The sequence below is a fragment of the Madurella fahalii genome (genome assembly GCF_045866475.1).
Source record: "Madurella fahalii IFM 68171 DNA, scaffold_2, whole genome shotgun sequence".
NCBI lineage: Eukaryota > Fungi > Ascomycota > Sordariomycetes > Sordariales > Madurella > Madurella fahalii.
In genome coordinates this window covers 669,950-694,849 of record NW_027263972.1, presented here as the reverse complement: position 1 = coordinate 694,849, position 24,900 = coordinate 669,950, and the positions used below count along the sequence as shown (strand labels likewise).

The 24,900-nt window shown below is 54.6% G+C and overlaps 7 protein-coding genes across 7 annotated transcripts; 4 read left to right on the top strand and 3 right to left on the bottom strand.

Annotated features, from left to right (window-relative positions):
- Positions 1-2,535: 2,535 nt before the first annotated feature.
- Positions 2,536-4,227, top strand: ACH1 (acetyl-CoA hydrolase; the record flags this gene model as incomplete). The annotated part of the gene is made up of 3 exons (XM_071058369.1): positions 2,536-2,687; positions 2,744-2,984; positions 3,040-4,227. The coding sequence occupies 3 exons, from the start codon at positions 2,536-2,538 to the stop codon at positions 4,225-4,227; spliced, it is 1,581 nt and encodes a 526-aa protein (XP_070914470.1).
- Positions 4,228-9,727: 5,500 nt separating this feature from the next.
- Positions 9,728-10,041, top strand: MFIFM68171_02946 (uncharacterized protein; the record flags this gene model as incomplete). The annotated part of the gene is made up of 2 exons (XM_071058368.1): positions 9,728-9,787; positions 9,892-10,041. 2 exons carry the CDS (start codon positions 9,728-9,730, stop codon positions 10,039-10,041), a joined length of 210 nt encoding a protein of 69 aa, XP_070914469.1.
- Positions 10,042-10,752: 711 nt separating this feature from the next.
- Positions 10,753-11,611, top strand: MFIFM68171_02945 (uncharacterized protein; the record flags this gene model as incomplete). Its single annotated transcript, XM_071058367.1, has 4 exons — positions 10,753-10,911; positions 10,963-11,196; positions 11,251-11,352; positions 11,426-11,611. 4 exons carry the CDS (start codon positions 10,753-10,755, stop codon positions 11,609-11,611), a joined length of 681 nt encoding a protein of 226 aa, XP_070914468.1.
- Positions 11,612-13,025: 1,414 nt separating this feature from the next.
- MFIFM68171_02944 (uncharacterized protein) lies at positions 13,026-14,696 on the top strand (the record flags this gene model as incomplete). Its single annotated transcript, XM_071058366.1, has 3 exons — positions 13,026-13,831; positions 13,902-14,117; positions 14,180-14,696. The coding sequence occupies 3 exons, from the start codon at positions 13,026-13,028 to the stop codon at positions 14,694-14,696; spliced, it is 1,539 nt and encodes a 512-aa protein (XP_070914467.1).
- Positions 14,697-16,161: 1,465 nt separating this feature from the next.
- Positions 16,162-17,271, bottom strand: MFIFM68171_02943 (uncharacterized protein; the record flags this gene model as incomplete). Its single annotated transcript, XM_071058365.1, has 2 exons — positions 16,162-16,418; positions 16,488-17,271. The coding sequence occupies 2 exons, from the start codon at positions 17,269-17,271 to the stop codon at positions 16,162-16,164; spliced, it is 1,041 nt and encodes a 346-aa protein (XP_070914466.1).
- A 1,153-nt stretch (positions 17,272-18,424) lies between these two features.
- MFIFM68171_02942 (uncharacterized protein) lies at positions 18,425-19,516 on the bottom strand (the record flags this gene model as incomplete). Its single annotated transcript, XM_071058364.1, has 2 exons — positions 18,425-18,690; positions 18,787-19,516. 2 exons carry the CDS (start codon positions 19,514-19,516, stop codon positions 18,425-18,427), a joined length of 996 nt encoding a protein of 331 aa, XP_070914465.1.
- Positions 19,517-20,533: 1,017 nt separating this feature from the next.
- MFIFM68171_02941 (uncharacterized protein) lies at positions 20,534-22,206 on the bottom strand (the record flags this gene model as incomplete). The annotated part of the gene is made up of 4 exons (XM_071058363.1): positions 20,534-20,681; positions 20,757-21,254; positions 21,327-21,791; positions 21,854-22,206. 4 exons carry the CDS (start codon positions 22,204-22,206, stop codon positions 20,534-20,536), a joined length of 1,464 nt encoding a protein of 487 aa, XP_070914464.1.
- Between the last annotated feature and the right edge of the window lie 2,694 nt (positions 22,207-24,900).

Genomic DNA, 24,900 nt, shown 5'->3' with positions numbered 1-24,900 from the left:
ACTTCTTCTTTTTTTTCCCCTTCGTTTTTCTTCTTTTTCTCTTGCACGTGCCAGTCCCTGTCGTACCGTATATAGTGCAATGCTAATTACGAGAGTTGGTGGGGTGACACTGAGAAAGCGCGCGTCGAGATGGGATGCAACACAGCGATGGCAACAGGCAACAGGCAACAGAAGTACCACACTGCAGTCTCGTCGCCGTTGTTTGTGCTCGTATTTTCGGCGTGCCAATTAAGTCGTGTTTGCTGGACCGCTGCGATAAGATAGCTGAATGACACCGGACCGAATGCAACGGGAACCCATGGTTGATTGGTGTCTCTGGCTCCTTCACCCAGTGTTTAGCGGACCCTTTTGAGGAACAGAGGCACGACAGCGGGGGAATACACGTAAGTGATTGGACAAGAAGCTCACTCGTGGCCTCTGTTTAGGAAGGTCGAGCCACCCACGCATGTCCCACCGTTCCCCAAGCCAAGCCCCGCGTGCAACGCGGAGAAGAGCGGGCTGCTCTGGGGAGGTCGCATGTAACGTTCCCTAGATGAGCCACCACCGTTCCAGCTCCTGCAACCAAACGGCCATCGCATGCTTGGTTTGCTAAATTGACCAAAACTAACGAGATGCAATAGCAATCACGCGCCGTCCCGGAGATCTGGTGACTGACAAGCGTCGAGATGCATCGAGATACCGCGTCCATGTCATGTTACACGGCTGTTGCCCGGTGGCCTTGTCAAACATGCCTCTCAACAGCAGTCTCGGGCGCCTCGGCCAATGACATGTCTAACCCACCATCGGCGAATCCCACCGTAAGCTCTTCGGCTCTCGCAGGTCGCTCCGTGCAAGCCAGTACGGTCTCGTATCGTCCTTCTATTGTGTGTGTATGCGGAGCAGCTCGATGGGTGCTCAGGCCCTCATCACGCGGAATGGGGAGCAAGGGCCCAGCCAGGTTACATCCGGGGTCCAACTCCCCCGCATGCCGCTAAGTTACTGCGGATGCCACCGGTAATCAAGAAGCTTTGGTTCGAGATCTCGTGTGCGTATCCTGTCGCTCGCCCAACCCGTCGGTTCGCGCTTGCGACGGACGGCCCACGGATCGGTCTGCATGTAATATAGGGCAAACTAACTAGTCGGATGTGCTGACGAAGTAATTGCACCATCATCTGGTACGTGACGGCGCGGCTGAGAATCTCCTCGATAACCAGGCACATTCCCCGTCTTGGGATGTTTTGCCCATCGCTTCTTTCGCTGCCCGTATGTCTCAAAGTTGAATTCCAAACTCACCGCTTCAGATTTCTCACAATGCATGCCCGACCAACTAAGCCTTGCGGGACGGACTCGACATCCAGTCCGTCGCATTCAACTGATCCTCCCGGTTTGCCAGGGCTCCTACAGTGTTGCAATGCCGGTAAGGCATTACCTGCCCTCCCTCAACCATGCCGCGATTCGGAACGTAGATTGCATGGCCCGCCCTATACAGCAAAGCAAGGTGACGGGGTTCGCCGGCGTGGCCATTCCCGGACAACTAGCCTCGCAATGTTCTGACCGTCCGACCTTCCCGACGGTCGCGATCCGGGTCGTGCCGCTCGCTAGTGGTGGCTCAAGTGGCTCAGTAATAGGCTCATGATCTTTTCTTCGCGCCTTCAACGCTCCGAAGGTTCGGACATTGCGGATGGGGATGTCGGAAGCCACGGGACTAGAATGGTTCGCGTCCGCGGAGATTCGGTTAACAGCAGCTCCCAGAAACGGGTTTGCGGGGTAGCAGACTGACATTTATTTATACTTCGCAGCAGAAGACTCTTCTCCTTTCTGCGGCATGGTCCGCACGATGGACGAACGGAGAGAGCTCCACCGCGAGTCAGCGATAGCCGAGCTCAACAGCACTTTGTGCGGCTCAACGGAACTTCGACACCACCAAAGTGGGTCCGCAAAGACCGAGTTTCGGCAAACGCCTCAGGGACCCAGAAATTTGACAGCGGCCCGTCTCACGTTCCGATTGGACGGGTGCTGTTTGACACGACCCATGACATCACCGCCCTTGCACTTTTTCGTGTGGTGTTTGTTCGACAATCCACGTTTGAACGTCAACAATAGGTAGGGAAAGGTACAGGAAGACGACGCATATCTGTTATTTAACACACATTATCTGAGAAAGCGGCTTTTCACATCGCCAGCGCTCAATTGCTGTGGCTCCGAGGCGGATGGCCGTCGGATGATGTGCGGGGCGGGGCAAGGGCTTCTGTGCCTGCCGGGTGACGCCTAAGGCCTAGAGATGGAGGTCTCGAAGCCGGGAAAGGGCCTGTAGACATGATGTCGACCCATTGACGATTTAAGTGGTCCCAGGTTGCCGCTTGAGGTTCCAGTGTCAGGGTCGCCGGGAGCTGCAGCTCTTTTCGCAAAGTTTTTCGGTTTTCTCTTTTCTTTCCCCCGGCCGCCTTCGACGTCGGACGAACTGGTCGCCGCTCTCGAATTGCATCATCCTTCTGTCCCGCTCCACGATCTCTTCGCGTTTCCTTCTCTCCTCCAGCACCGAGTACGCAAGTCTCGATGGCGTCACCTATCGCCTCGGCGGCGCTCAAGGCGCGCATCAAGCGGCCGTCGATGCTGAAAAAGCTTTGCCACCCTGAAGACCTACTGCAGCACTTCCCCAATGGCTCATACATCGGCTGGTCCGGTTTCACTGGCGTCGGCTATCCGAAGTGAGATTCCCGGACGTGGAGGAATTCCAGCCAGCTGCTGACTCTCCGGCTCACAGGAAAATGCCCACTTTCCTCGCAGACCACGTCGAGAAGAACAACTTGCAGGGCAAGATGCGCTACAGCCTTTTTGTTGGCGCTTCGTCGGGCGCTGAGACTGAGAACCGCTGGGCGGCTCTCGACATGATTGAGAGGCGGGCTCCCCACCAAGTCGGCAAGAACATTGCCAAGGGCATCAACGACGGCCGCATCAAGTTCTTCGACAAGCATCTGTCCATGTTCCCGGTGGACCTCGTATACGTAAGGACATCTCGGAGTCTAGGTTGGTCACGAGGGGCACTAACCGGGAACCCAGGGCTACTATACCAAGGATAGGCCAAGTAACAAGCTCGATGTTGTTGTGGTAGAAGCGACAGAGATCAAGGAGGACGGCAGCATCGTCCCCGGTGCGTCGGTCGGTGCAACTCCCGAGCTCCTCCAGCTCGCCGATAAGATCGTGGTCGAGGTCAATACCTCCCTGCCGAGCATGGATGGTCTCCACGACATCACCATGACTGACCTCCCCCCGCGCCGGAAACCCTACTTGATCATGGGCGTCGAGGACCGCATCGGTACCAACTCGATCCCCATCGACCCTGAGAAGGTCGTCGGCATTCTCGAGTCCGACTACCAGGATCAGACCCAACCCAACGCCCCGGCGGACGAGACCTCAAAGCAGATCGCCGGCCACCTCATCGAATTCTTCGAGCACGAGGTCAAGCATGGCCGTCTGCCGGCCAACCTGCTTCCGCTGCAATCTGGAATTGGTAACATCGCCAACGCCGTCATTGGCGGTCTGGATAACTCCAACTTCCGTAACCTTAAGGTCTGGACCGAAGTCATCCAGGACACCTTTTTGGATCTGTTTGACTCTGGCCGCCTCGACTTCGCGACGGCCACGTCGGTCCGCTTCTCGCCCACGGGCTTCGAGCGCTTCTACAAGAACTGGGAATCGTACCACAACAAACTGCTGTTGCGCTCGCAACAGGTATCCAACTCGCCTGAGATCATCCGTCGCCTGGGCGTGATCGGCATGAACACACCCGTCGAGGTAGACATTTACGCCCACGCTAACTCGACGTGCGTCATGGGCAGCCGCATGCTCAACGGCCTCGGCGGGTCGGCCGACTTCTTGCGGAGCGCAAAGTATAGTATCATGCACACGCCCTCGACGCGGCCGTCCAAGACGGACCCGCACGGCGTGAGCTGCATCGTCCCCATGTGCACGCACGTCGACCAGACCGAGCACGACTTGGATATCATCGTAACCGAGAACGGCTTGGCTGACGTGCGGGGCATGAGCCCGCGCGAGAGGGCCCGCGTCATCATTGACAAGTGCGCACATGACGTGTATAAGCCGATCCTCAAGGGCTACTTTGAGCGGGCCGAGAGCGAGTGCCTCCGCAAGGGCATGGGCCACGAGCCACACCTGCTGTGGAACTCGTTTGACATGCACAAGGCCCTGAGTGAGGAGGGCAGCATGCAGAAGGTCAAGTCGTGGTAAGAGGCTCCGGATATGTAATACCCGCATAGGGCTCAAAAGGGGGTGTTTTTTCTCTCTTGCGTGCTTGTTTGCTCAGTTTCCGGGGAGCGATTTGGGTTTGGCATTCCATTGGCGTCATCTATACAAATCAAATAAAGGAAATTAGTAGAAGGGAGTCTATATCTCCATGTCCGGCTACTAATTCGATATAGCGCCGCATACTTTCCGTCTTCTGTCGACTCTTAACTTTTACTATCACCTGGGTCGGCGCAATGCTCTTTAATAACACCCTGTTCCCGGAGTTCCTGATCCTCTGCATCAGCAATAAACCTCTCCGTCCCAAAAGAGTCGTGCGCGATACCCACTTGTTGAGTCCTCTCAAATAGCTCTCGCAATGCTCCAGTTCCTGGACCCGAGACATCCACCAATGGGGCCAGTGCACCGACACTGCAAGAAGGTCGTGGCTTTGAAGAGGGGATGAGTTTGCCAGCAACCTATCTTAGGTTGGATATAATGGCGAAGGCATTACACTCTCGTAAAGGACGTGATAATGGTAGTTTTGCATGGATTGGTGAATGGCTGCTTGTTTCGGGGTCAAGGGGGACTTGCCTATCCACCGTTTGGACAATTGCCACCTCCCACAACTTCCATACAACCCAGGAACATATGGGGCGTGCCACAAAACATTCCAGCAGATTGAGCTAAGCTTGCCAGCTTGTGCCGGACCGGAGTTTGTTTGCCTCCCACTCTTTGTTACGCTACCAAGAAAGTTACCTGCTGGGCTGTAGTTTGTAAAAGCAGTCATTAGGTTACTTTAGATTAGAGCGGGAGCAGTTTAGGTTCGGTCCGACAATCACAACGGAGAGTAAGGTAGCAAGTCGTTCATATTCATCCAACACGGCTGCTTGTAGGAATTGATCATCCTTCATTCAGCTCTGCACCCTGAATACTGCATTGGCGGCCGAGCGATAACCCGTTGCGAACCTAGCCTACAGCGAGAATTGCTCTGATATCTCGCTTGTTGTCAACGCTCGGGGCAATGCCAGAAACGCAACTAGGAGGGTGAATTGCTCCACAGTGCAACTAGTAAGTAGGTAGGGAAAATATTTATATGGTCCGGTATTATCACCACGAGACTTTGCTGGTGGGCGTTGAAGACAATGAGGTCCGAGGCAATGATCGACATCGACTGGGCATTACAACAGCGAAAGTCCGGCAAACATGAATAGAGCAAGCGCATCTTCGAAGCCACACTGCAGCACCACTATCACGGAGCGGCGCAGGGCGCAGTATATGACTCCGCCAAACAGCAAACGAGTCTGTCCCATACGTAAGAGGGCGAAGATAAGAAAGGGGAGTAAGGTTATTCAAAAGCAAATTGAGATATCTTCGGTTTCTGTGGTATGAGACGGATACAAGGCGGGGTTCCTCGGTAGGGTTTGGTTGCACAAGCATGGTACTGTACATGAGGTAATTATGCATCCATCGCGGGGAATGTATTGGGGATGGGGGTGTGCCGATCGTGGAGATGCGAGAGCTGGATGGGTTGCTATCTCCGCGGAAAATATTGCAGTGAAGGCCTGCGCCTGGTGCCACAGCCTCCCTTGGCTTCGTAGAAGGGGGTGGAGGTGGCTTGACTGATGTGTGAGGAATGGCATCATTGGTTACTGCTGTGGGTGGCGTTGCTGGGAGGGGCTACGCGGGGTTGCTCGACCAAAGCTTAAGGTATGATTAAAAACCAGAGCCAGAGGGACCGGCCCAGAGGTGCTTCAACCTCTGTACCTTACTCTTTCTTTGCGCGTCAAATATCTGCACCTAAAATATCGAAGCTTTGCCGCATCGTTTACTGGCCAGATCAAGCCGTTCGAGCACCCCCATTAGCTGGAGTAGAGGTCGAGCCAGGCAACGACGGAATAAGCCAACTGATCTTCCATGGATACCGACTTCGCAGGCCGTGATAAGCACTCCCCAAAGTCCTCGGAGACGCTAGGTAAGAATCTATAGAACAATTCTTTTTCAAATCCCATCCAGATCTAACGGTATATGTAGACCGGGCGGAACTCCAACGGCAACTCCATAAACATAGGGAAAACTTACATGATCTGGAAAATAGCCGAAAAGCCGGCCGCGTTGAGCGTGACGAATTGATACACGTAGCTGAGCTAGAGGTGGAGCGTGCTCGCCTCGCGCTGAAGCTCCAGGAGATTCAGGAGTCAGAACAGGATTCCTTGACCGGGAGCCAGTCCTATATTGAACAGCTGAATGAACAGATCGAGAACCTGAGGGAAAGTTTTTCGCTGAATGACACGGAGCAGCCGACGAGAAAATTAACATCCTATAGGCCACAATCGAGAAACTTGAATTCAAAGCAGCGGAAGATCCCAACCAGGACATTGGGCTTCCGGACAAGCCCCTGGGCACTACGTCTCTTGGCCACCCAGGTCGGCCTGTGTTTAAACCCTCCCAATCCCCTTCGAGGGAAGGGCCTTTCCAGGAGTGAGACTCTCCCCCGCAGTCTCCATTCATCTTGTATGAAAACTTATCGCGTGACAGTCATAACCGAGGCCTAATGAGAGAAATCCAGAGCTTTCCTCAGCCTCTACAGGAAGCTCTTGCTCCTCTTCTTGCAAACAGCGCATTTTTGAAGCGGACGGAAAACAAATTCGATGAGCTTGGACGCAACCCGCGGCTCTTCGGGGAGAGTGCCCTGAAATTTCTGAACAGGCTGGGGTCACTGGAAGAGTCAGAGGACGAAAGCGAAGGAAGCTCTGAAGAAGATGATGACTCTGGGAAGGGTGACAACGCTGGAATGAGGGATGATGCTGAGAGGAAGGACGATGGGAAAGAGGACCCCTCCGGACGAGAAGGCAATGCTGGGAAGGGCGACGACGCTGGGCAGGGGGGTCATACGGGGAAAGGAAACGACGCTGGGAAAGGAAACGACGCTGGGAAAGGAAACGACGCTGGAGAAGGCCGCTCTGCCGATTCTCTCGATAAGCAACTCCTGTGGCAAAGCGCAAATTTCTTGAGCTGGGCAGACCTCGAGAGTGAAACATTAACCCCGCAGTTTAACGCCCGTGAGGCAAGGTATAGAGCGAGGTTAGCGCTTTACGAGGAGGTGGAAGGGGGCGCGGAAGTGATGGGATTTGGTGTGTCAAGCAGGGGTATTCTCGGGTTGCTCCGGGATTCACTTCACAGAGAAGACCTGCTGGCTTTCTTTCGAGCCACCGAACGTACCATCCTCCTCCCAATATCAGCAAAGGTCAAGAATCCACAAACCCTCGACGACCTTGAGAAGGAATTGTTTGATACGGACAAATATACGGGATACGACGATCGTTTGACAGCCCTGACATACAACGATGGCGATTACGGTTCAATATCACTATTCAGGTTGCGAAAAGGACCTGACAGAGTCCGACCAGTCGCGGCTATGCACTTAGTTCCAAAATTCGTGTTGAAGAGTCTCTGTTCTGAAACTCGTGAATTGAGCAGAACAGCGCTTCGCTTCCGGAATGGTCGTATGGATTGGAAGAGACGCTATCTCTCGAAGGATCACGGGCCGTCTCTTTGCCGCTTTCCCGGCAAATATCAAAGCGGGGATGCAAGAGGCCTTGGGATCGGATCTCCCTTGAAGTCGGTACTTAAGCTGGATCCTTGTTGTATGGTATGGGAATGCTTTGTCGCCACTATACCGCAGATGGTTGCGGCACTACACCTCGGGACATCTTTTCCGAAAAGCGTCAACTCGACTCCGGTTCAGAAGATGATGCATCCTGACTGGAATGCCAGGCGATGTGTGACTATAACTCGTGGCCCGCCGCTCACGGGGCATACCGGGCCCAACGCACGCATTGTTGTTTTATCGCCAAGGTGCGGAGAGTGGGTGAGGGAGAAGATTGCTTGGAAGTGACCACATCCATCAGAGGCATGTAGGTGGTGGATGCATTCTTACATATATATATGTAAGGCAGATAAATTGATTACGCAAAAGTCTGGCGTGTTATCTGGTCGTCTAACGAAGTGTTCATGTAGTACTTGCTACAGGGCATCCTTAAGACTTAACGCATATCGTTTTGATACCGAGGATGCACGCAGTTGTGGCAAACGTTACCCCCTGGCTTGGCGGCGGTCTTGAGGAAAAATCTGGCTTATTCCCTCTGCACGGGGACGAAGACCTAGAGATTTTCCTGCGACTCCTTGAGCGCCACGGTCGTTTCTATAGAACAAGGCGTCCTCGCGACCAGTGGCAGATCATATCAGTAAGTACACCTCGAGTCGTTTATCTCTTTAACGACAGGTAACCAACGAAATCATGCCAAAGTACCCAGGAACACCGTCCTTGGTATATGTCATGTTCAATCGTTGGTTGATCCACTGGCATAAGTCTCTGGACATTCTCTTGACGTAGATACTCGCGTCGAGTCGGATTCCAGTCTCTCAGACCACCCCAAATGATATTATTACCGCCCTAGAGCCCCGACTACTGAGCTGGGGAAAACTGCCCCCAAAGGGCAGGGTCCTTCTGGTCAGATGGACGCAGTTGCTAGGATGGCGCCCGGGGGCTGGAACTTGCCGTGGCCCCATTTTCTTTTTGCGCCATAAGTAGGGCCGTCCTGGCCTTGCTCCTTAGACAGGACAATCAATTCAGCACTCTTTTTCCACACCTGTTGCAGGCTCAATTGACGAGCTTTCTTTGCGTGCAAAGTGATCTCCCTCTGACCAGAGGGAGCTCTATCTGCACATGTTGTTTTGATAGTGTTTAGGCTGCAGGGACCCAGTTTGTGGTGTTGTCGTCGGCCTGTCTTGTCTATCTTGTCTGTCTGGCATTTGACCGTCTTTGCCTTCCCCCTTGTTTTGATGAGTATGTGGGTGTAGATGTGTGTTTCTGCACCATTTCACTACTACCACATCCCCCCTTTGCGACTTATATTCGAATTCCAGCCAACGAATCGCGTTCACAACGACAGGATACCCCCAGTCATCGTTCCCTCGGAGCGTAGAAGCTCCGATCTCTTCGGCTGGATGGCGTCAGGCTGGCTATATGATTGTTGCAAAAGCGGAACCGCAATTGCAGAGCAGCAATTGCACCTTAAGTGTCACAGGTGTCCAAGGTGTTTTCGTGTGGACCTTAGCCCCGGCTGGCTAAGTATTTGACCCGAGAGCAAGGCGCTCGGTGGCTTGCCTAGGTAGACAGGGCCGAGAACCACGGCTACTTTTAAGTTCATGAGGAGGAACCGCATTATTCTTGAGCGCCACTTTAGGACACTCGCGGCTGGCGCCGGATTCGATGCGGACGCGTGCCAGACGTTTGCTTAAATCTGGGCGTATCCATGAGAATGCCGCGTACTTCCAGCCATCGTGGATCAAGGTGGACGTTTTGGAAAGTCGTTACGGGCAGGTGACGTATACGAGCAGCCCATCATCGGCGGCTACGTCGGCCTCATCACCAACGGCGGCCGCTGCCCGACTGTCGACGTCAGCCACTTCATCGTCCGGCCCTTTCATGCGTAGCTTCGGCATGGGCGACGACACCCTCGCCGAAGCCAGCCTCGTGACCGCCAACGGCGCGCTCGTTACCGTAAGGAATCCGACCCGCCGAACTCGGAAATGGGTCGCCTCTTCTGGGCGCTCCACGTCGCTCAGGCGGCGATTTTGGCGTGGTCGTCCAGATGAAGCTCCTAGTCCAAAAGCTCAGCAACCGTCATGGGCATGGCCGTCGCGGGCCGATACCAATGGTTGCCCAAGGGGGCAATTACCGACGACGTCATGGCCACCATGAACGCCTTCTACGCCACCCGCTGGCCCAATAAGCTCACCATCGACACCACGTAAATATGCGACCTACGCCAGACCGCCAACGAGGGCGGTGTGCACTTCAACGTCCCCTTCGACGGCAGCAAGGGCGAATACGACCGCCTCATCACCAAATACATCACTCACCCGGAACTCCAAACCCAGCCTTCTAAGATTAATCGAGGGCTTTCTCCTATACCCTAATATCCCCCGATTCATAATGTCATCCTTCATCACTCCTCTAGGCTTTGGACCTTAAGCGTAGGCCATATAACAATAATCCTCCCTCTTCTTTAGGCCTATCCTTAGGCATGTCCTTAGGCCTGTATTCGATGCAGTGCAATTGTCGCATACGAGTTGTGCTAGATTAAGTCCGTGCGCTTGTTGTGGGGTAAAATTGTAGGCGCATCCTCAACACCAAAACAAAATATCGTGACTCCTTATTTACGACGTTATTCATGCGCGTTTCTCTTCGCTTCCTTGGTCAATGCATGTCTGCAATTTGCAAATGTGCACAGGCCTTCTCGTGCGGGCATAAATAGGCCCTGCATCTCTCACTTCTTATTTACCTTTCTCTTTTCTCTTCTTTTGGGCCCTCGTACCTAGGTACGTAATTATTGCGGCCTCTCTACGCTCTCTCGTCGTCGCCTTTTTGCCCACGCTTCGCCCTCTTCCTGCTCTTCAACTTTTTCTTTTCCGTCGTATCCCTCGCTCATTTCGCGTGCGATGTGGTCCCTCTCCGTCGGTCGCATGGACGCGTCCTCGACCGCTCCTTGCATGCGTTGCCTCGGCACTGCCGAGAACCAGTTTCGCGCCGACAACGGTGTGATCTCGGTGTCTTGTCGCTTCAATAAGGCAACGTCCTCGCGCTGCGTCCGTTGCATCTCCGGCAAGGATATGTGCGAGACCGTAAGTGTTTTCTCTGGCGTTCGTGTGGGTGTCACGTTCTGATCGGGGCAGGCTCCGAGTGGGATGGCTGGCGACTCCGTCGACCTCATGCTCATGCTGGGTTTCTTGCGTGTCCTCTATAGACACACCGAGGAGGGTGACGATGGTCGCCCTGTCTACGTCTTTTCGGAGGAGAATCGGGAGTCGTTCGCGGTGGCCAGCCACCACCTAGTCCAAGCTTTTCTGTCGGCCGTCACCACGCATCTTGGCCAATTCGGCATGGCCGGCAAGCGGAAGCCGTCTCCGGTGAGTGATGAAGCGTCTGTGTTTCGGATCGGTTTCGCTGACCGTCATGTGCAGGACACATATTACAAGTATGGGGCTCTCGTCGTAGCGCGCTGCCGCTTCAACATCGAATTTGTGCCGCCCCTAGTCTTCGCCGAGGGGACCACCAAGGACGAGGTAACTTCTTCCGTGCTTTCCCCTGTACACATCGCTCACGAATCGGTAGCGTAACGAGCAGACGCACGTCTAGAACATGCGCGTCGCTTGTCGCCTGCAAATTGGCGACCAAGGTGCTGTCGCGTGGACCGACGCCAAGCGGTCGCTTTTCGGTCTGGTCCGCCGCGCCATTCAGGCCGACGTGGAGGGGGAGAATTGGCGGGACGTGATGGAGCGCCTTGGGCGCCATGTCGTTCATGTGCCGACGACATTTTTCTAGGGAGTCGGGGCGTTTTCGGGTTATGGGGGAATGATACCCTGAGGGTGGTGGGTGCGCTTGGGTTTGTTCTTTTGTTTTTCCTCGATAATAAATCGTCCTCTGCTCGCCCTCCGCTTCCTCCGTGAATCCCGCTCTTTTCGGAACCTCGTGATGAATTTTCGTGCGTTCTCCATATCTGACTACTAATGCTTCTCTAATTGGGTTCTTAATTCAGCATGTCTTTGAACTCGTTCAACAACAGTGGGTACCCTCTCCTCTTGGGCATCGTGCTCGATGCGCCTCGAGTTCGGGGGTGGTACCCCATCAGAGCTTCAAAAGGACTCATCTTGATTATTTTGTTTGGTGTGTGGTTGACCACAAATTCTGCTCCTGGGGGTAATTTGCCCAGGTAATGCGATTTCGGGTTGCAAAACGACGAAGGTATTGAATGAGGGTTTGGCTAACCCGTTCCGTTTGCCCATCGGTTTGGGAGTGAAACGCAGTGGACAGCTTTTTGTGAATCTTTTGTAAGTAATTAACATAAGTCACTCCAAAACTGAGAGGTGGAGACAGATCCTCGATCGTTGACGCAGCCGTCAATGGTGCCGTATTTAAGTTCGATCTCTTGATGGATTAATCAGCAAATTCTTGACTCCGAATCGTTGAGGACACTTGATACAGAAAGGCTGAATATTGGGGATGAGGGCAAATGTCGTTGAATTGATGATTGTTGTGGTGGAGGAGCAGTGTCTGGATCTCGAAGATATCCCAGTCGCGGGGCAGAAGCCCGGGCTGCCATACGATTTGCACAGGGCTTATCTCATCTTACAGCACATACCCTCTCGCCTAGGATACAGGTATCAATACTGCAAAAAATCGGTTCATCTTTATTGACATTTATTACATAAGTAACGTATAGTGTGGAATGATAAAAGAGATTAAATCATTTATGATGACTATAGACTTATTCTGAAGATAATGTCTAGAGACCAATACTTTGCAACACTCGGGCGCTAATGACCTCACCTTTCTACCTAGGTAGAATAACGAGGCTGTGTGCTGGAGACTTATCCGGTCTAGCCGGAAGAATGGGGCTGTGTACTAGACACTAAGCCTGGGGCAGTACATAATTGTGATCGAGATCTCGTGACATGCGGGTAGATACCCAATCGAGAAGCGAGTCCTCACTCTGCGGCACTGGACGCAGATTGCACCACGTAGACAGCAGCGCCACGGTCAACCTGCGGGTAGCATCATTGGGCCCAATGTGCACCCGAGAGAGAAGGGGGGTAAATACCGGCATGACAACAGGTATTCAAGGTTTCTTTTTATTTTATTTTTAAACTCTTTTCTTTTCTTTTCTTTGTCCCTCCTGGTATCTTTCTGTTCGCAGTGACTCTCATCTAACACTTCGCGCGGCAGGCCACCGTTCCATATGGCCATCTCCTTCGGGTCTGTTGGCGATATCATCGCTGTCTGCCTCCTTGCGAAAGATCTAGTCGAGGCTCTTGATGATTCCCGCGGCTCAGCGGCAGAGTACCGCGATATTGTCCGGGAGCTCGGTGGTCTTGAAAGGTGCCTTTTGCAAGTCGATCTCCTTTGCCGGTTCCAAGATCAGAATGCCGAAATTCTGCCCATTTGCGACATTGCGAGGGACACGGTACGTGACTGCCGAGAGACGCTCAAAGAGCTGTCCATGCGGGTCAAGAAATATGACCGGTACATGGGGAGTAGTGGCTCTCTCGCCCTTGTCCCAGACGCCCTGATGAAAATCCGATTCCGGATATCGGATAAGGGGAGGATTGAGAAATACCGAGCGAAAATCTCGTCGCATCGCGAGAGCTTGGGCATGGTCTTGGCTATAGCGAGCGTCCATCTCCAGAAGCTCAACGGCAACAAAATGGACGAGATGAAGGATACGGCAGGGTCAAGTCACCGAAGCATGGTCGAGCTTATTGGAACAATCAACGGTCGGATAGGCGCCAACACATCAGAACTCTCAGAGCAGAAAAGCGTCATCACCAAGGTTGCGGAGAGCATTGGTTGGATTTCTCAGACGTGCACTTATATAAAGACAGTGCTGGGGACGCTCCTGTCGTTGAGCTGGCCGATACACAACGCGGTCCTGGCACTCCATACCAAGCTTCCTTCGTCTCTCGAGCTGACGCTGATCGATGACCCCTTCATACTCGAGGACGCGCTTGGGCGCAAGACACCTGTCCACTTGCAGTTCATTGACTCGTAGGGATTCGCTGCACGCCGTCCTCGAGATTCGGTTTCGCAACCTCCAGGGCGCAGACAAGGTTGCTAGGAAGGAGTACGTCTTCCAGGATTATCGCACCGGCCGAGATATCATGCGGTCACGGCCGTGGGAGGGGGCCTTTCGCCCGGGCCAGAGAGTCGACATGAGCATGGTTTTCAAGCATGTCGAACACCAGGGCCAGCCATCAACGACAAACGACACTTTCTCTACCTGCCCCGGTTGTAAACTTCCTAACCCTCATTCCACCGGTATGGATGTGGAATGGTAAGTGCGCTCTCTCTCCCGCCCGTCCGGAGGCATGTTTGCTAACCACTACCGGTAATTAGCATGGGATGTGGTCTATTCTACCGGCGCGTACGGGATGTTGAGGAAACCGAGCCCGTTCTGTCGGCGGCTTCTGCCGTCCCTTTCGCCTCCGGGTCCTCGGTCGGGCCTGAGGCGGCCCTGGAGCAGGAACATGACTGCTTAACGGAACAGATAGAAGAGCTGCTGCTCTCCTTTAAACGCGTTCGCATCGTATCAAGACGGCAGGAGCGGGTGAAACAAGGCCTCGATCGAGGAATAGAGGCGCCGCCGAACGAATCGGGGTTCATGAAGCGGTGGCAGCAGCAGCAGCTCGACAATAATCCACAATTGCACGCCATCGACCAGATAATGGCAGAGCTCGGGGCCGAACTCGGGGTAAGGGGGGAGGAGATACGGAGGCGAACCGATGAGATCCCGGCGCTGACTGAGGGCATAGAGCTACGAGAGGGCAATACAGCGCTATCAGAGCAGCCGGGCGCGCTGAAGCAAAAGATCCGTACGATTAAACGATACCTCGATGACGCGGTAGCGTCATAAAACTCCGCCGCCGGTCAGGTTATCGAGCTGTAACAGCTTTTGGACCAGCTTATGCTTTCCAGAAGAACTGGTAGATTCCACCGCTCCTCATCACCGCAAAGGAAAAATGGCAAGAAGGACAGGGGACCAAATAATATGAATGATCTCGCCGCTGAGGTTACAAGTAGTAGTTTGTATATAATTAGTAAGAGCCGCCTGAGTCGAGCAGCGGGGGCTTGATGCTCTAGGTATCGGCGGAGGAAACGGTCTCAAGCCGCCGTCATTATTCATTTCAACACTAGATAGTATTGTAGTGCTGTATCGTAGTTCGTGGTAAGAAATAGAGTTTACCAATCCCAGAAATGGTCAAACAGGAAGCACAGCAAGGACCAGGCCGGCAAAATGGGACCAGATTGGGCCTTGAGACCATTGCGCATCCGATGACTTGAGTAGTATTGCGGCTAGACCGCGGTCTCAATGGCCGTAGTAACAGGGAGACAGAAATAGCCGACAGCGTAGATGATAGCACAGAAATGGTGCAGAAACACACATCTACACCCGTATACCCATCAAACAAGGGGGAGGGCAAAGGGGGCTAAATGCTAGACCGTCTACAGACAAGATAAGGGAGACAAGACAGGCTAGACGACACCATCACAACTTAGGTCCCTGCAGCCTAGACAAGGTCAAAACAACATGTACAGATAGAGCTCCCTCTGACCAGAGGGAGATCGTTTTGCACGCAAAGAAGGATCGTCATTTGAGCCTGCAACAGGTGTGGAAAAGAGTACTAAATTGTTTGTCCTGTCCAAGGAGTAATGGCCAGGACGGCCCTACTTATGGTGCAAAAGAAAAATGGGCCCTCGACAAGTTCCAGCCCCCCGGGGCGCCATTCCAGCAAGTGTGGCCTTCTGAGCAGAGCGACCCTGTCCTCCGGGGACAGTTTTCCCCAACTCAGCACGCACCGTCTGCAAGCCTAGGAGACGGGGTACTACGGTCCGTTGCTTATAGATTCCTCATATTTTGAATGAAGGGGAAGCTACTGGTATTATCTGCTTCTTTTACCCTCCGCGGACTCTATCCCTAGCCCACCAACTCACCAGCTCGCCCCGATTTGGTGGGTTTGACCGAGCCAAAGGAGCTCCCAACCCAACTCCCGTGGATGGTTCATTTGTGCCACGCGTGGGCGGACAAACAGAGGGTTACTGCCTGTGGCACTCGTTCAAATGGAAGGCGTGGTGCTTGTGAGAGCTTGTGGTTCCGTAAAAGATGACTCCAAAACCATGGCTTCCGGGTCCGGGGGCATGGAGCACTTCCAGTGGCAAGCCATTTTAGTCTGGTGACACTTGTCACAGGGAGATGTCAAAGTCCTCTACCGCCTCTGACTAGGGAATATCAATTATGCTTCAAGTATGGACAAGAACCGAAGGTCTATATACAGGGCCATGCCATGCTGCGATACAATATTGAGGCTCAAGGTTGCTCCTTACACACACTGCGAGTACCAGTCATTGATGTAGTTGCAGGTATAAGGGGAAACACAGGTCTTGCAGCCGGTATAGTTGACTCCGTCGCACTGCGACCACTGCGACGCCGTGCATCCGCTAGGGGTGGTGCTCGCCGGAGGCGCAGGGCTAGTGGTGCTGGTTGGTCCGGCCCTGGTAGTAGTCGACGTAACGAGAGTGGTCGAAGACGAAACCGGAGCTTGCGTCGTGCTACCGCCACCGCCGACGGGGGGTGCGCCTTTCCCGGGTCGCTGCGTTAGCTTGAGTTCTTCCTCTGCAGGACGCTCTCTATGTGCAGTTCACTTACCGGGTCCAGCCACGGATGTGGTCAGGTCACCGCTCTCGATGTATACGCCGGACCAGTAAAAGTCCTCGGTGGAGTCGGGGTAACCAGAGCGAGGCAGCTCGAGGACACCAACGTGCCAGTCAGCACCGTTGCTGCTGGTGCTGGCGCTTACGGGGGCAACCTTCCGGGTTAGCGGGTCGCCGCCGGTCGAGTGCCAGAAGCCGACGGTGCCGGCGCTAAAGTCGATCTCGTAGGCGACGTTGTGCCAGACATCGGCCTCCCACTCGGTGCTCCACTGGGTCTGCCCACCGACGCACCACCGCAGCAACGTGTCCGAGATGCCGGGAGCGCCCGAGAGCCAACCCGACTTGAGCTCAGTGAAGTGGCTCTCGAAGAAAGCAATCTGGTGCTCCCGAGTCGTCGCAGGGGGGTTGACATCCTTGCGCATCAGCGAGAAGTGGTAGTACACCTTGCCCCTGTTAATGGCGGCACTAGTCTGGGGGATCAACTCGGTGCGCCGCATGTTCTGGCCATTCCAGTAGGCTGTGTTGTCGAGCGTGATCTTGGCGCCTTGCTTCGAGCCTGAGTCGGCCGGGTTCTTGTAATCGGGCGACAGGTTGACATAAGCCGTCACCTCGGAGGAGCCGTGGATGTAGTACTGGTATGGACCGACTTGGTTCCCCCACGACCAATTGTTCAGGTCCGATGACGACGAGAGATCATTGAAGCGGCCGTCCCAGAGGATGGTGCCTGCTGAGACAGAGAGCACCTGGGCTGCCAGCGTTGAAAGAACTGGAAACCTCATATTGGCGAGTGGAGGGTGGCTGGTCTCAGATAGCTGGGCGGAGGGGTGTTGCGGTCGGCGGTGGTGACACTGGTGAGGGACGACCATGGCCGTCTTATAGTGTTGAGGTGCGAACCACATCTCCACAACCGCTGTTACCCGGGTTCCTGGGTCGGCGGCTGTCCGGGGTATTGAAGGGGGGGCGGGGGGTGGGGATGCCTTGTTCCGCATTGCTTCCCAATGTCGATTATCGCGATAGCGGCCCGTTTCTGACAACGAGCGGAAGGACCATAGCGAGGCAGTGTTGCAGTGTTGCGGAAGCAGTGCTGAAAGTGTCCCTTTTGGTCGTAGTCTGTGGTGCGGGAGGGGCCAGCAGTGGAGAGCGCCCGGGTGCTCTCCCGAAAACAAGGGCGACCGTCCGCCAATCAGTTCGCCTCCAGTTGCACTGAACGGGCCAAGCGATCGCCAGGCAAAGCTTGATGGCGGCCTTGGGGAGCTTGTTCGCGATCGTGCTACAAAACACAACAGCTTGGAATGCTGGAACGACATGGAACTCAACTCCGGTTCGCTGCAGCCGGGATATATTAAGAGCCACCGAAAGCCCGCACTCTCTTGTTTCTCCTGCCTCACCCGGCGTCGGCCCTGTTTTTTCAAGTTCCGAAAATAAGGCACATGGTGCTGAGGCGGCTGTCGTGTTCGAATAGCGGATAGAAATCCTCCTGCCACTCGGTAAAGCCAATCACTCGGGGCATCGCTAGAGTGCGAGGCCGAATATTGACTCTACAACGCCCACCATGATGCAATGGGCGGCATTCCACAACTTGCGCTAATTACCTAGGTAACTACCTGATTCGGGGTTCTTTGCAGGACTTGTGCACCTCGGTGATGGTAAGGTAGGTAGGCAAAGGCCTTTTTATTTCACCGACCCCCGTCTTATTTCTGTTCCTTTCACTCCTCCTCTAACGGTCTCGTTGTTACACGGTCGATAATTTCTAGTACTTCAACCGTCTGCCAAAACCCCAATGGCTTTCTTCCATCTCTATCACACATTGTAGCTGCGCGTCTAACTGCATGCCCTCAAAAATGCGTCTTACTTTGTGCAGGTCTCTATATGATGGTCCCAATCACTATAGCCTTCGGACTCCTGTCCATTTCATCCTTCTCACAGGGCGGCTCAGAACAGATACATTTTCGTCAAGATAACACCGGCCAATATGACCGCCGTCCCAACGATCAGTTTGAGAAACGCGCTTTCGACCCATCGCTTATTGCATTGTTCTTCGCGGTTCTTCCACCCGCCGCTGGCCGCATTGGCGTGTGGGAAGTCGACGTCGGGCACTGGCTTACCCAGGAACTTGCAGAGCGGCTCCCACCCGTCTTCGATGTACCACTCTAGCAGGCGCTCCTTGGGCACCAGGCCACGGATCATGGCGCAATGCTCTGCATACGACGTCAGCACCTGAAACAGGTCCCGCTCCCCCGTATCTCTTGACCATGCTCAAGACAGGCCAGGGACCTTTGCCCAACCGAACGCACCTCTCTGAATCCACCGGGCGTTCCGACTGATCGCGCCGGCCATGTCCCCGTCGGGAGCGCGGAATAGCAGCGGCCACAGGAACCGCTCGTACACGTGCCACGCCCAGAAGCACTCGCGGTCGAGCCAGCTGGCGAGCCAGAAGGCCCAGCTGCGGTTGGCGTGCACGAGCGTCTTGCCCAGGCTCTTCTCCCACGCGCCCACGTCGCGCCGCATGTTCAGCACGACTTTGGCGTCCGGGTACGCCGCGATCATGTCGGCTGCGAACACGCTGGCCGCCGCGTCCGTGACGGCCACGCTGTGGCCCAGCAGCTCGTCAAAGTCGGCGGCCGTGATGGTCCGGCCGTCGTCGCCACTGCCGCTGCTACAGGTCGGCGTGGCGTACCACTTCTTCCGCGCCAGCCGCACCCACCCCGGCGAGTGGCACTCATCGTCGTAGACGATGTCCCAACCGTGGTAGGTGTGGTCGTAGCCGAGGGTGATGAGGGCCTGTTGGAGCGACTCGGTGCCGGTACGCGGGAGCCCGACGCAGATGACCTGCATCGGCCGGGTCCGCTTGCGTGGCGGCGGCGGGTTGGGGAGGGCATAAAGGCGCTCGACGAGGTGCCAGAGCGGATGGGTGAGGGATAGATGTAGCGAGGGGAGCGGGTTCCATGAGAGAGGTCGGAAAGCGGTCAGAGGAAGGGAGGAGCGAGTCTCCTTCTCGGCGGGTTTGGTCTTTGAGCGGCTCATTATTGGTGGTGTTATGGTGCGCGAGGCGGTCACGGGATGGCTTGGCGGATCCGGAACACTGGATCACGAATCTGGTGGCATCAGAGAATCCGGGGATGGGGTGATGAGGCTCTGATGAGGGTTCATATACATCCTCCACATGTGGCTTTCCGTTGCGGTTATCCGGGGTACGGGGCGATTCCAATTCCCGTTCTAGAGAGCCGCGATGACGTCCGGTGATCCGTGTGCTCGGCCACTGGCCATTGAGCACGTCGAGCTAGGCCGACGCTGTTTCCCATAGAGTGTCCCCATATTTGCCATTGACGTCGATCGCACCCGCGCGCTGCGGCGGTGGGCCGATCCCTGTTCCGGGTTGCCATTCTTAGGGAAAATCATATATCTAGCGAGAAACCTACACACCATAGCCGCGCGTCTTAACATTCTCGGAGCGGGCAGGATTGAGCAGCGCTATAATGCGACCGGGGGACGGAGGGAAGATAAGCTGCCCGGCTAAAATACGTTGATGGGCCCCCTGCCGAAAGATGCCAGACTCGGAACACCTTGCCGAACCGCGCCCTCTCAGACCCCTTCCCCACCAGTTCTTAGGGGGGTACCACGTAGCATGATCGGCAGTGGCGACAGGATTCGAGAGAGTTGATGGAGAAGGATTCCCCATCTCACGGAGAGATCTGAGTACAGAATGGGGAATTTTCCCGGCATTGAAAATACAATACTGTGTTAGAGAAGTTCCTGTTCGCCAAGACATATGGCCCAACGGGGGCCGTTGTACAGTACAATACACGTTCATGATGGCCGTCTACACCGACCTTCCAGGTTCTTCAGCTATGCCATTTTTCTTTTTATGAGCCCCCTGTGCATTAGGTCAATAGGCATAACTGAACAAGACGGGTAAATTGACACTGTGTCCCATCGCCAGAACACATCCCAATCAATACACGGTATCGGTGACCATCTCCTCTGCGGAGTCGTCTACGAGACGGCTGGATACCAACACGCCTGGACGAATGCGCCTACCTCTTAGGCCGACATCCCCCATGTAACGTTGGCAATGGGGGCCACCCAGCTATAGCCCGTGTCGGCAGGCGCGCAGTGCGACTGACCGGCAACCGTTTCGCAGGTCAGCGTGGCGTTGACGGTCGTGGTGGAGATGCCGCTGAAGTAGACCCTGCATTGCACATATCGTGTGAGTGGTGTTGAACATGGGATATGTGAGAGGGGGAACGGGGCCGACATGACTTACGGGTGATCCATATCCAGATCCTGACACGACCAGTCTGCGTCGAGCACAAGCTCCTTCGTTGCGGGAGTGTATTTGAAGCTGCACTCATACGGCCAGAGCGGCAGCGCATTGCCTCCGTCGGCGCCAATGTCGCACTCGTACCAACCTGCGTTGCCCTCCACCGGCGCGCCCTGGTAGATGGGGATGGGGTACTGGAAACCGCGGTCCGTCTGCAGAATAACCTCAAATGTAACGGACGAGGAGCTGCTGTTGGCATTGAAGATGTTAAAGGCGCTGAAGCTCCACCTGGGGTTGAATATGGAGGAAATCGTGCAGCCGTCGGCGGCGGGAACGGGCTCCTCGATCACATAAGGAGGCAGTGTCACTACCGTGCCAAGCTTTCCTTCGACCGTGACATCATCCCCAGTGATGCAGATGGTCTCGGTCTCCCCGTCTTCGAGCTCCTCGGTAGTGCACTTGAAAGGAAGCTTAACGCTGCCTGTCGCCGTGATGTTTAGGCTGGAAAACCGGTTAGCGCACCTCTCGGGGTAAAACCTATTAGTAAGGCAGCTGTTTCAAGGGCTTACTCACGGTTTTGCAGGGTCCTGGTCATCACAAAACCATGTCTGCTGCAGCGAAAAGGTCGACGTGGTCTCATCAAAGGACGCCGTGGTGGAGACGGGGTATCTCCCGACTCTGAAGGACTGAAACTCCTCACCGGCGCAGACGAGATGGGCGGGATCTGCGCTGTAGTCGAATGAGGTTCCGGGCATGCAGCTAGCCTGGTATCCGTTGGCAGGGTTGGTCAGGATCAGGTTGAAGCTTCGGAACGGCATGGTATTGACGCCATCTCCCGTCCGGTTTGTATATGCGACGTGCGACAGAACCCAGGATGGCTTCTCCGACCTCGCTATGCACCCCGGTGAGTCGTGCCCCGTAGGGCCATCGGCATAGGCAGGTGTGATAGCTACGGGTTCAAGGAGCGACCCCTTGACTAGTAGCGGGGAGGTGTAATTCAGCGCGGCCGAGTTGTTTCCAACAGCCGTGAACGAGATACTATTTGTCCGTTAGAACATCTGCGGCTCACCACCTGGGATCGAACGGATGTGAAGGCTTACTCGGTCCCTCGGTCGCTGCAGACCCAAGTCTCATTGACGCGGAACGCCGCCGAGCCGTCACTGACCTGCACGGCCACCTGAAGCGTGCCATTCGATGCGGAGGTCTCTTGAAGGGGGCCGCATGCGTTCCAGCCGCTCTCTTTGGTCTCGCAGGCCAGGCTCGTGGTCGAATTGCTCGCGCGGTTCCAGAGAGTGAATGATACATTGCCGCTCTCCGAGTGGTTGACATCTTGGACGAACCAGCTCGGGATCGAGAACGACTTGGAGGTGCATCCAGTGCTCACGGGCGGTGGAAACTGGGCGGAAACCAGCACAGCCGCAGAAGCAGCCAGCAGGAAGAAGCGGGCAACCATCGTGTTCAGCTCAAGGGAAGCTCTCGGTATCACATGCAGGTTGGGAGCGAGACGATCAGGTCCAGTGCATGACCGTTATTATTCTAGAAGCCGAACAGGTTTTCCAAGCTATATACGGTACTAGGCGCCGAGGGGTATCCGTGAGGAGAAGGTCTCCCCCCCCTGAATATCCGCGCATCCCAATTGTCCTATAGGAGAGCCCAGAACAGGGCTCATCTAAATACCCAGATTAAGCTCGAATGAGGGACATATTGATCCACAGGCCACGCGCTATACAAGGTTGGTGCGGCTCAATTGCCGACAACGCTGCGTGGCAAGACACACAGGCTCCGGGAACAACGGCACGGCAGATTGGCTGACTTTTCCCCTCCCGGGTGCTGACAAGACCGTTGGTAAAGTGAATGACAGCCCCTGCTTGGCCGCATGGGAATGGAGGTGTGCTGCAACATAACGTGCACATGCTTTTCGACCATCAATCGATACGCGGTTGAACCCCGAGTCCCCGGGTCGACCGGAGATGCTGCAAAGTGTGGGCAATTTCGGGGATCACGGCCAGTCCCGGTACACCTGTCAGCCATGCCTTATCTGCAGCCGTGGCTCGGTTGTAATCCGAGGAGCCAGCCCAGAGGCGTGCATCCTTGGCGAGGCCGGGCCGGTCACCGCGGATGTACTGTACAGGTATATGTCCTGCGAGTTATGGAAAACGGGTTCTCGAAGCAGCAGAGGCAATTGCGGCTTAGCAGGGCGGCCGGGTCACGATCAACGACCGGAGTGGCAGAGGATTAGTTAACGTGATCCGCGACCGAGCAGCGCTTGCCAACATTTTTCCGCCCCGGCGCAGCTTGCTCAGGGCTCCCAGCGAGGGTCGCTTATTGGGCCACTACAATCCCGTAAAGCGTGTGGGGGATATCTCGTCGCCTTCCACATTACTTGGTCCCCTCCCCCCCTCTTCTCCTCAACATACAGTGTTCCGCTTGCTGCGTCTTAGCCGTTCTATCATTACCCTACCTTAGCGGATTAAGAAAAGAACCCCGATTAAATATATAAACTTGCAGCCCGCCATAATTTGGGAGAGCTCGGCAGTGATGGGTTTGCGAATTATCCTGCTCAGGAACTAGAAGCGCGCTTACCCTTGACCAGGTTACAGTGTCGTTTCCCATGGTTGTTAATGTTTGCCGGCCAGAAAGACAATGCGCTGCGCTTATAATCCATTTACACACGCTTAACTTCGCCGTCAAACTAAATGACCACGCCAAATAAACAGATACGGATGGCATCCAAATCCCAACTTTGCGGCGGTTGTCTTCGGTTCATCGACTTATCGGCCATGGCGTTAGCGGTGCAGCCGATTACAGCAAATGTTTGACTAGCGTTTCCGGTGACTCTAGCGGACTCAGTACCTCTGAGATGGGTTTGTTGCTTAAGCCGGTCCCCGGGACTATGTTTAGGAAGTAGGCTAAGGTAGTCTGGACTCTCGAGGTTAGGATGGGTGCACATATAAAAACATGTTAAGTGCTAGTCACTGCTAGTCACAAGCTGCTAGGCGTCATCCAACAATTGCCTTTATGGCAGACACGAATGGAGATACGGTTATAAGGACGGACAGGAACAGACCTGGGACTGAAGATGGGAGCTCTCGATCCCTCCGAAGTCGGGGACGATATGTTTTCTTAAGCAAGAAGCCCACGAGTGTCCCGAACCTCTCGACGGGCTCAAGAAGCGCAAGTCCCTTGTAAGTCCATGTCAAATGAGAATTAAACTACCGGGTGCTGCTGCTGTTGCGACGCGAGACATTCGTTAGCAAGGTTGGGAATGCCGAAGGGGACACGTGTAACTATTCGTTCAGACCAGACTCTGTTTCTGTCGCTAACCGCTTCTGCGGCCGAGCGCTGACAGCCTCGTGTTGGCAACTTATTAACCCGATTAAAGCGTAATGGAGTACCTGAAGCGGAAAGCAGCGAACCTGGGATTCTCGGAAAGTATCTTTTCTCCTCCTCTCCCTCTCTCTTTCCGCTTGCACTCATTAAGTACCGAGATCACCATGCGTCCGAACTCTCGAGCCGCGACCCTGCAACAAGGCGTGACCACTAGACGAGGCGCTTTTAGGTGCCTTGTAACTCAGCTCTTAAACATAGAAACGAGATGGAGGTTCGGAATATGGAACTGCGCTTCTCACTCGTTGGATCCGTCACTCTCCGCTTTAATTACTAGGCCCATCAAAACAAGAGGGAGTGCAAACGTAGCTGAATGCCAGGCAGACAGGATAGACAAGTCAGGCCAGGCGACACTACCGCAAGTTAGGTCCCTGCAGCTTAAACAAGGTCAAATAATATATACATATACAGCTCCCTCTAATTAGAAGGTGATCGTTTTGCACGCAAAGAAAACCCATCAAATGAGCCTACAACAAGTGATGGAAGGAGTGCTGAATTGATTGTTCTGTCTAAGGAGCAATGGCCAGTACGGCCCTACTTATGGTGCAAAAGAACGGGCGCTATCCCAGGAAGTGTAGCCCTCTGATCAGAGGGACCCTGTCCTCTAGAAACAGTTTTTCCTAACTCAATATACTAACTAGATATTCCTGCTTTATCTCGTTCCTTTCTTACAGAAAATGAACGCAATGTACGGTTCTAGGGTGTAGTTACAGGAGGATAGCGCAAGGTATCACCATGGTAGGTAGGTTTCTAGGCCGCG